General features: G+C 36.9%; 3 protein-coding genes across 3 annotated transcripts in view; 2 read left to right on the forward strand and 1 right to left on the reverse strand.

The window, feature by feature from the left end:
- Positions 1–6,021, forward strand: part of gcc2 (GRIP and coiled-coil domain containing 2) — a 32,750-nt gene extending 26,729 nt beyond the window's left edge. Inside the window, exons 21-24 of the mRNA XM_015015179.1 lie at positions 820–1,047; positions 1,249–1,388; positions 3,863–4,064; positions 4,223–6,021. Coding sequence (XP_014870665.1) covers positions 820–1,047; positions 1,249–1,388; positions 3,863–4,064; positions 4,223–4,296 — 644 coding nt within the window. The 3' untranslated portion in view covers positions 4,297–6,021. The remainder of the gene's footprint in view (positions 1–819; positions 1,048–1,248; positions 1,389–3,862; positions 4,065–4,222) is intronic.
- Positions 2,128–3,830, reverse strand: tmem223 (transmembrane protein 223). The gene has a single exon (XM_015015180.1). The coding sequence runs from the start codon at positions 3,047–3,049 to the stop codon at positions 2,279–2,281; it is 771 nt and encodes a 256-aa protein (XP_014870666.1). The 5' UTR covers positions 3,050–3,830; the 3' UTR covers positions 2,128–2,278.
- Positions 6,022–8,015: 1,994 nt separating the features above from the next.
- LOC106934979 (LIM and senescent cell antigen-like-containing domain protein 1) overlaps positions 8,016–10,535 on the forward strand; it is a 35,063-nt gene continuing 32,543 nt past the window's right edge. Inside the window, exon 1 of the mRNA XM_015015186.1 lies at positions 8,016–8,198. Coding sequence (XP_014870672.1) covers positions 8,170–8,198 — 29 coding nt within the window. The 5' untranslated portion in view covers positions 8,016–8,169. The remainder of the gene's footprint in view (positions 8,199–10,535) is intronic.

The following is a 10,535-nucleotide window of genomic DNA, read 5'->3' on the forward strand; positions in this document are numbered from 1 at the left end:
TATTCATTCTTTTAAATGTTTTCATATGATCCTGGTTAAATGAGCGCCTGTTTCAGTGTCTCAACGAGGCCCTCTAGTGGTCAGCAGCTACTTCACTCTTCCTGTTAACCTGCTGAGGGGGGGGAAAGTGAGAAAGACGGTTTAGTTACAGCTTCATGAATCACATTTATCCTCCCACTTTCTCAAGTCATTGTCCCTTTTCTCATCATTTTCCTGTGTGATGCTTCAACTGTTTGGCACAGTGATCTGCAACCTTTACAATCCAAAAAGCCATTTTTGCCCTCAGACCAGCTAAATAAAATGGGCTTGGAGCCACAAATATTACCTCATCTTTTGAAAAAATAGCAAAGTTTTTGAGAAATACTTGCCACAGAGAAGCACCAACTTACTCCTATTTTTAGGTTTTAATTAAAAGAAAAACATAAAGCATTTTCAAAAAGATGATGGCTACATTTTCTTATATTGGATGTTATTTGCACATAGTTTTCAACCTAATTATAGCAACAACAACAAAACATCTAAATAAAGATTATGGTAATTTTAAATGTAATTATTCCACAAAAATTACTTAAAGTTGTATTTGTCGCTATATTTCTTTTTAAATTCTAGTTAATCATATTTAGTTCATTTTTAAGAGTCAATGTGGAAGGTCCAGAAATCCACATGGGGCCCTGGAGCCACAGGGTCACAGTCAAGTGTTTAGGAAAACCAAATAAAAAACATCCCAACTTGTTAGGATCTGTTCTACAATTGTTGGCACTTTGTAGCTGAACTATTGTTATATTTCTTCTGTAAGCCTATCTTATCTGCCAACCTCAGGTGCAGCGTCGGCCCAGTCCAGCCGTAAGCCTCTGGCATCAGAACTTCAGCGGAGAAACGCCGATCAGAACCAAGCAGGGTTGGGATCGATGGGTTTGAATGACCTGCAGTCGATGGCCCGGGAGGAGGGAGAAGGCATGGAAACCACGGAGACCGAGAGATTCTCGCCAAAACTCGCAGCCCCGCCTTCCCTGGAGCAGCTGCTCACATCCCCAGACCCCAAACAGGGTGAGCTACAAAAGTACTACAGATTAAATCCAGTAACAAAGGAGCTATTTACAGTGTAATGATTCTCCTTTAACTGTCATGAGGTTTCATGTAGTATAATAGACAAAAAAATAAATAAACAATAAAGTATTTTAATTTAATTTTCATATTTGACTGCTGTTTATTTATTTATACTGTTTAATTTGCTTGTTGCATCTCCAGAGCCGTTTGTTTGGACGTTGGAGCCGAGCAAAGAGGAGCTGAGCGAGAAGCTGAGCACAGCCACGCGCAGCATGGAGCACATGAACGGCCTGCTGCACGAAACCGAGGCCACCAACGCTGTCCTCATGGAGCAGATCACTGTACGTACGAACATCTTATTTAACCTTAACTCTATTTGCACAGCACATTTCAGCAACAAGGAAGATCGAAGTGCTTCCCATAAAATCATAATACAGTAACCAATGATGAAACAAGCAGTCAACATTACATTTAGTCGAACGCAATCTTAAAAATCATCAAGCAGATGTACATAAAATATGTTGATCAATGTTTCACTTACTTCTAATCAAAGGCATTTCTAAACAAGTGCATTTTAGCTTCCATTTAAAAGAACAGTGTTGCAGCATCTTTGCAGTTTTCTGGAAGGTTGCTAAAACATGCCAGCAGTGTCTAAATTTCATTTTGAGTCATATCAAGATCATGAATGTTCTCAAGGCCAGTTTGTGCCAGAATTTATTAATAAAACCCACTAACAAGCTGTTAAATTATGAATAAATTCCTTTCTGCATTCAATAAGAACTTAAAATAATATTGAACGTCTTTCCACATTCATCAGCCCCTCCAGGATTTTGAGGTACTATCTTACAAGTATTTGCAATATTTCCACTTATGACATAAAATGTGACATTTTTATTACTTGACATCAAGTAAGGCTAAATCAGCATTGTCATAAAAGTAAGCAAAACTGCCACCTGCAAGTATGAGTTAGAAGTCACTTATAGCCAAAGTTTATCACCATTTTTGTGGTAAATTAGCAGCGCGAAGATCTGTTGATTTTGCATAAATTTCTGGTATTGTGAGAAACTGTCCAAGTTTTGGCGTACCGTATTTGGCCCGCAGGCCTTGAGTTTGACACATATAGGAGAGTTTTAAATGTTATAATACAAAATGAATCTTTATGAGCCCACATTTTATTTCAAATATTTTATTTAACAGTAAATAAAGAAACCCCAATCTACATCATGTTGCATTAAAATGGTCTGTATGCACCAACGGTGATGTCAAACAGCCTGGCGTTGTTTACAGTCCCATCTTTGTCCAGCAGAAAGTAGAGCCGGTGTCCCTTGATTCTGAGCGGGATGAAAGAGGGGGACTCCTGTCTGTGAGCGTGGCAGGCCACCTGATTTAGTGGGACATTTATGGTCCTGCCTCGGTCTGGTCCCAGAGGAGACTGTGTCCGTACCGTCACCATCCTCCCGCCCTTATGTAGAACCACCTTACTGACGGACCTCCGGCAGAACAGAGCCCCGAGCCCGACTATCCCCGCTCCTATGGTCAGGCATCCCAGGGTAAATCCGTACCTCCAGGCGTTTGAACCAAGGTTCATCTCGAAACTCCACATCCCGGCCAGTCCGGTGGTGGTGGTGGGCGCCTTGGCTCGGTCTTTTCCACCGGTGTCTCTGAGCCCGGTGAAGGCGAACTGAGCCAGGTACGTCCAGAAGACGAACTGGCCGCCGCAGAAGACCGTCAGCACCCGGAAGAAGCGGGTTCTGTCGTGCTCGAACAGGGTGACATCTTTGGCAGGCTGGGTGGAGCTGCAGTAGCCTCGACGGGCTGCTACCTGGCGGGCTGTGGGAGTAAGAATCTCCCCGTTCAGTCCGAACCATGTAAATAATCGCGTGGATTCGCCACTCGACTGGGTCGCATTATGAAAGGCTCGAGCTTTCTGCTGAAAATTACCGAGTCGAAATAGCCTGGAGTATCGCTCCAGAGCTCCGCAAAGTAGGCGTTCATATCCCATTTCTCACCGTAACTTCGTTTATAAGGTTATATGACTCTAAACAACACAGTCCGAAGCGGTAGCTGCTGTTTTAAATCCACTTTTATTTCACTCCAGGCTTCTCTGTCCGTAAGGACGCCGCCATACTTGTTATGTATTCTCTTTGTGAACTCTCGCGAGAATAGTGACGTGTCACTCGCTATCGAGTCAGCTCTGTGCCAATCAGTGTGGAACCGTTTCTTGTCCCCTAAAATGCTTATTTTTAGCACGCTAAGGAGAAAATTATTTGAATTATTGAATTGAATTACAAAATTATTTGTACCGCTTGATCCTTCATTATGTAGCGTCACTTCCAAGTGTACTTTATATGAATTTTGTCTGATGGACCAACATAAAGTGATGCATAATTTTGAAATTAAAGGATGCATCACTGCTTGTAAAACGGTCTCACTTTTGTATTCATTAAAAAAACAAAACAAAAAAAAACAGCAACCTGGGATAACAAGATATATCAGGAAATTAATCATTGGAAGGATGCAAATTATTTGTTGGCCCATTCTTGAATGAGATTTTTTTTCTCTGAAAAAGACTACTTTGCTTTTCATCATCAGAAAGGTACATCCAGTTGCTACTTTGTCTTTGAGATTCTAGTAAATCAGCAGTTTTTAGCTAATAAAAGTCTAGCAAGAAAAAAGTCCATATTTTAGAGAGGAGTGCATCCTATGAGACTCTCACTTGCATTTGGAAATATCATTGTTAGTTTAAAACAAAACAGAAGTCTTAAATCAGGCTCATAGGAATCTATTGCTTCATGTAACTTTTATCGTCCTTCAGCTGTTAAAGAGCGAAGTTAGGCGACTGGAGCGAAACCAGGAGAGAGAGAAGAGCGTGGCCAACCTGGAGTATCTGAAGAACGTCCTGCTGCAGTTCATCTTCCTGCGTTCTGGCAGCGAGAGGCAGGCGCTCCTGCCCGTCATTCACACCATGCTGCAGCTCAGTCCAGAGGAGAAGAGCAAACTGGCTGCAATCGCACAAGGTGCAAGTCTGCATAATTTATCCTGAAATGAAAAAAAGCCTAATCTGTCCACTGTTTATTTTTTCCCTGTAATTTAAGTAATTTATTTATTTAGATTAAGTGAAAACATTTAATAATCCCCAGATATTTGGTGTTTACGCTGGTGTTTTTCCTTTCAGGAGAGGAAGAGGGAAGCGGCTCTCGCGGCTCAGGGTGGACCTCCTACCTCCACAGCTGGTCTGGGATCAGATAGACTAAAAACATGGGGAGCACTTTGCAGTGACATCACTGAACCCATCTCTTTGTGAGGTTCTGTATCAATGATGCTAATTAAAATGGTTTTAACTGGGGCATTAACACGTTACTGGGACAAAACAGGCAAGACCAAAGAATGTATGTGAAATAGTATCTTCTAGGTAGAGATAAAGGAAACTAGAATCTTTATTTACTCTTGCAGAGCATTAGGTATAAACAGTGCTTCTCTGAGATGGACACAGGCTTGTTAAACTGCCTGGTTTTTGTGATGTAAGAAAAATAAAACAAATACATAGTTTCAAATGTTTTCCACATATTATCTAACATTTATGTTAAATTGTAATATAAGAGAATCACTATTAATTATCAGGATATGCACAATAAATAATGTTAGATGTGTACAAGAAGAAAACTAAATGCTAAAATTGAATCAAATTCTGTTTCAACCAAATATTTGTTGAAGGTTATTCTCAGTTATGCAGCAAGGTTATTCTACTCGTTTTATTTTTTCACTATAATAAATTTGTTTGCTTTTCAGAATTTCACAGGATAAATGTGGCACAATATGTGGAAAAAGGAGTATGTAAATTGTTTATGATGGTGTTTACATAACAAAAACTTGGCATTTTACCAGAGTTTGTGTCCAAATTCGGGAACCAAGATTAGTCTTTCACTAAATTACCCGTCATAAATTTCTTAGTTGTATTGATTTGTGTTGAAATAAAATCTGTTGGGCATTTTTCTGCAGACACAAATCACATCAAATGCATCTATTTCAAAATATTTTCTTATTTCTGGGTTAGAAAAAAAACATGTTGCAAACAAATAGTATGATTAGGGATTATTTAAGAAGGTAAATGTAGCCTGGCATAATGTGACTTAAATGTCGGATGTTTAAATCCTTAATTAAAAAAAAAAGATTTGACTCCTCTGCTTATGTACATTGTACTTTACTCACTTTATTAGCGGACAAGTTGTCATAAATCATATTTCTATTGCAGTTTCTTTCAATGACTGTCATCATGTATGTTGACTGTTGAATGTCTTTCTGTATGTTATAGTTTATCACTTTATCATCTAGAAATATGCAACAAAAAGGTGTTAATCTTCACCAAGTTTTAATCTGGTTGCTTATAAAATTAAAAAGCCTTAATCCATATATTGTTGTAAGAAAAAAAGTCAACATTACGGTTCTTTAGGTGCTTTTTTTTCTTACATTAGTCAGTGGGCAAAATGTAGATTAAATCCTTAGTTTAGCTCAGTTAAATCATCATAACAAAGAAATTGATGTTCATAATTATAACTGGTACTTCCTAAACTCAGGTGCAGCAGGTATTTGTGTTTTTCTACTGTAGCATTTGTAACTACTGTTTTCATTTTATCGGTTTAATGACTATACAGCTCTGCTGTGGGGTAGAAGTTTAATTTTCCGTCTCACATACTCAGATTTGCCTCTGCAACATTAATGCATATTGTTTTCTCCTTGTTATTGCTGTAGAAAGTTGCTTGTTTGTCTTTTTTCCACTCCAGTGGCAGCTCTTTTGGGATCAGTCTACCACAACTTGAATGTACTTTTACCTTTTATATTATGTGAAGGTTACTGTTATCAGAAGCTATGAGAGATTATCAGAAAATCTTTTAAGATTTTGTCTGGATGTAAAAGAAAAACGACAGAAAACTGTGATTGTAAACGGATTAAAACCAACCATGATGGGAGAGATCACAGAGTTGATTTGTGTTTATTGATAATCTTAACACACTTTCATCTGTGGAACTTTTTAACATTTCGTCACTTACAACCTCCAACCTTAATGTGTTTTACTATATTTTATAACCAATATAAAAGCATGCAGTGTACAGAACATTTTATTTTCACAATCTGAGAAGTGTTGTAGCTCAACTTTTCACTGAAATTAAATCTGCAGAATTTGTCCACATCTAGAAATCTAAACAGTTGCTCTGTTTACATCCATTTTCAAGTCCTGCCACTGACTTTGAGTTGGATGTGGGTCTGGACATTGATATTTAGTTTAAGAATACCTCTGTCTTGTCTGTAGTTTTCTTTACATATTGTGACAAACAGGACTCTGACTTTTTTTTTAACAATGGTTGTAATCTTTTTCCACAGTGTTTACTAAAACTAGTGTAAACCATATATGTTTTCTTCCACTTCACTAATATGTACTATTTTATGCTAACCTAAAAACAAAATAAAACACATTTAAGTATGTGGTTAAAATGGAAACATTTCAAGGGGGCGTTAATACTTTTATAAGGCTCTGTTGTGTGTACATGGAAGATAAATTTATGTTTCATGTTATGGAGTCATCTTCCACGTTGAAGGAGGGGAAATTTTATATGGGCCTGCCTTTTAAGGAAATAAATGTGGTTCTGGAATTATGACGTAGTCCGGGGAGGAAATGACAAATAATCGCCACTGAATACCGCTGGACGTGAAACTAAACATTCCGTTTTTGTCTTTAGAGAGCTGTAGTAGGGTATTTATCGTCAACTTTTTATATCCTTACATTTTAAGACATGCATGAAGTTTTTCTTTACATGCATATGTATTAATGTGTTTAAAAATAAATGGAAAGAATGTTTCTGCAAGGCGCACACCCGCCATATTGAAATTCTGTACAGATTTCCAACGCTAAAAAAAAAGGGAAAAAAGTCAGATTTTTCGGTTTTCTTGCAAAGCAGAAGTGTAAAAACAGAGAAAGTAAAGCAGTGGATAACAACAACAACATGTCAGCGGAGCTGCCGATATGTTCACACACACAACCAGATCTTGTAATTACTTTTGGCAGGTGGGAATTACAGTTTCCTGCCAGTAAATATCTCAAAAGTAAGTCAGTCGAAAAGCTCAGTGAAGTTTTAAAGCTGCTCCAGACGCGCAGAAAAAAAATAAACCCGACTTCCTCTGATTTTCAAAATAAAATGAATAAAGCCTAGATGGTAGACGGGAGAAAGTCAATCCAATCCATTCAGCGCTGTATTGGTTTGAATTATCTCTCTCTTTTTTTTCTAAATTGCTTCACTGTTACAGTTTCATTTTAAGTATTGAAATTCGACGGGTTATTAGAGCCATTAGATAAAAAAGAAGCAAATTTATGCCAAAAAAGAGATTTTGAGAATATCAGAAATTTTGTAGAAAAAAAAACTAATTCATGGATTTCAAAGTTGAAAATGTTGTTCTTTTGAAACTCAGTAATTTTCAAGTTTTTTCTAGAGAATTTATGAGCTAACTCTTAAAATGTTAGTTTTTTTCTGAAAAATTTCTGACATTAATCTAAAAATTTCTGAGTTTTTTTGGCAGGAATTTATTCCTGTTTTTTAAATCTATAATTGCCCTAACGTGGTGCTATATTAAAATCCAACAGTTTTTGTAGTAAAACTTATTGCGTGAGGATTCATTTGGATTATTGAACAGCATGGTCTCACAGTTTCATAGTTCACTTATTGTCCAAAGAGAGCAATAACCATTATTATTGTCAGTGCCTTAATAGCTATAATATCTAAAAGTAAATAAATCAACTAAATAAACTATGTCGCTTGTTGATTCATATGGACATTTTGTTTTTCATATGCTCAATTTGACTTGGTCCTTGCCCTCAAATTGACCGCGTCAGAGAAGGGACCAACACTGCATAGTTATGCTTTTATTTTGAAGGTCATCCAAGCGGAAGTACAGTCCGCCGTGTCTTGTGGTTGGTGGAGATAGGCGGGGCCCGTCCTAATTATACGCCATTCTGTGCCTGAGAGAAAAAGCAGCTCTAACTGTACAGTAAATACAAGAGAGGAGCACATCTGGACGTCTGCTGCTGAGGCCGAAAAAAACACATCTGGTCCGAGAGAGCGAGGAGGAGCGATGCTCGGACTCACGGAGATGACTAACGGGTAAGTTAGCTGCTTAGCTTTTTTATCTTCATTATTATTTTTGCTCCGAAAAAGTTGAGAAGTTAACATCTTTTACGCTGAACTGAAAGAAACTGTCTTCCAGTAGTTGTCTGTTTATCACAAACCAGCAATGGATTTGTATCCATGCTAAAACTAAACGTAGGTGTTCGGTAGAAAAATGTTTAATCACAGAGTTTTAGCTAAGCTCTCATTAATTTATCTTCAATCTGAACTTGATCTTGGCGCCCCCTACCGTTACAATGGGGGAACAGCGACTTTATGCGGGTTAAGAAGTGATAAATCTTAAAACCTATTGATCGAGAACTAATGAAATTAAAAACAACTACCACTTTGCAAACATCAGCTATTAAATATTAACGTGAAAAACTGTGAAAATATGTTAGTCTCAAATAAGAGGCATTTATTTTATGTGAAAAAACCTAAAATAAACATTTAAATAAGGATAATCACGATCTAGGTTGACAAAAATACGAGACTTAAAATTATGAACATGCAAGCATATGAAATAAGTTTTAGTTTATGCTAATTAAAGCTGAAAAACGTCATATTTGTATGGAGTGCAGCTAAAATTAAATGTGATGCTTGAAACAGAATTTTACATTATTGTTAATGTTGTTTTTTTAGTATTATTTGAATGAATAATCAAAAAGTAATTCCCTTCAAGATCTCATACAATCTTAGCTATTTCTGTATGTGCTTGAAAACATAAACAAAGGCTTAATAATTTGCTTAAAAAATCCAGAGGAAGATAAATCTCTGATTATGTCTAAAATTGCAACACAAATAATAAGCCTGCTGCTTTCCTCTTTTAAATGTGACACTGTTTGGTGTTGTGATGCACATCTGGAGGGCTGGTGATGTGATGGAAGTATCAAGGATATAGTCTTTGACCTTATAACTTGCAGTATTCTACATAATGCTTATGGAAAAGTGTCATTTTTTTCATGCTGAGCTGCACTCCCAGACCAAAACAAAGGAGTGAATCTGTTCGTTTTCTTTTAAAAACCATCAGATCCTTCTCCTCCCTGCTGAGGAATGTCCTCTAAAAAGCAACTGGACAGTAGTCCTTGTTTTCCAAACCACTTCCTGACAGTCCGGTCTCCTGGGACGGTCACTCAAAACACCCGTTTTCCTTTTTTCATCATTGTGAATTTCTCTCTGTCAGAATTAGCTGGAGCTCTCTCTGAAGGCAAGTCTGTATAAGCCTAAAGATTGCTGCATTAATCTGATCCAGCGCTGTGTTGATACAACCCCAGCTTAGGCTGAAGTCTGGGCCTCCAGCACAGACTTGTCCTTGTTTGGAAGTTCAGAGATGAGGGGATTTGAGCGTCGAGCGCCAACACCATCACACAGACGTCGAGTGAATGGTTGCCTTTATCATCTGGAAGAAAAATTAATGTGGTGATTAAGCTTTTACTGTAAAACTCAGCTCACTACTTTTTATAGACTGAGTCAGCATGTCAGCTTTTATGTTACTTTACTGTAATAATTATGAAGAAAAAATGTTTTAAGACTTTAAACGATCTTCAGAAACCACAAAAATAATAATCGCAGTATCAGTTTGCATCAGAAACATTGACATCTAAATTAAATTTAACTGTTACAAATAAAATGGATCCATAAGTACTGTAGGACAATATACTTTTTCAGCAGGAGATTGTCCTAATAGCAAAAACACCTAAGTATCTTCACCTTCAGATTAAACATTTTGATATTATTCTAGAAAATAATAAAATGAAATGACCTGGAGATGTTGAAACTGAGTTTAGTGTTCTTGAAAAACCAAATAGATACTTAATCATTCACAGCTCCATCAACTAAAAGTAAAACATCAATATCAATTTATTTAGATTATTTATTTTTATTTAATTTCCCTTTGGGATTAATAAAGTATTTTTCAATTTGAATTTGAATGTAAATATTAACTGTGCTTACACCGCACCACCCACAGGGGGCGCCCGTTCTCATTAAATGCAGGCGAGACAGAGAAAAGATAGAAAACCCTTTAATCTGGAGTCACGCTGTGGGATTATCAGGTATTGATGGAAAAATCTTTAATTTTGAGAGAAAAATATCTCAAAATGAACTTAAATAATTTTTCTGTGATCCACAAACAAAGTTTTCTTCCTCCTGCTCTCCCTCTTTTCATCGTCTGACCTTAATATTTAATATCTACAACATATAAAACAGTCTAGTATCTGTTATTATGTAGTACAGGGCTGCAATAATGACTGATTAAATCTGATTATTGAAATAATCATAAACTAATTTAGTAATCAATCATTTACTGGAGTCAAAATAGGCAATTTTGCTGAA

This window comes from Poecilia latipinna, unplaced genomic scaffold (assembly GCF_001443285.1).
Source record: "Poecilia latipinna isolate Pla-1442-1.1 unplaced genomic scaffold, P_latipinna-1.0 Scaffold1890, whole genome shotgun sequence".
Classification (NCBI taxonomy): Eukaryota; Metazoa; Chordata; class Actinopteri; order Cyprinodontiformes; family Poeciliidae; genus Poecilia; species Poecilia latipinna.

What these genes read in the sequence shown, in the direction of transcription:
- tmem223 (XM_015015180.1), bottom strand. Translation starts at nt 3,049, where the DNA reads ATGGGATATGAACGCCTACTTTGCGGAGCTCTGGAGCGATACTCCAGG.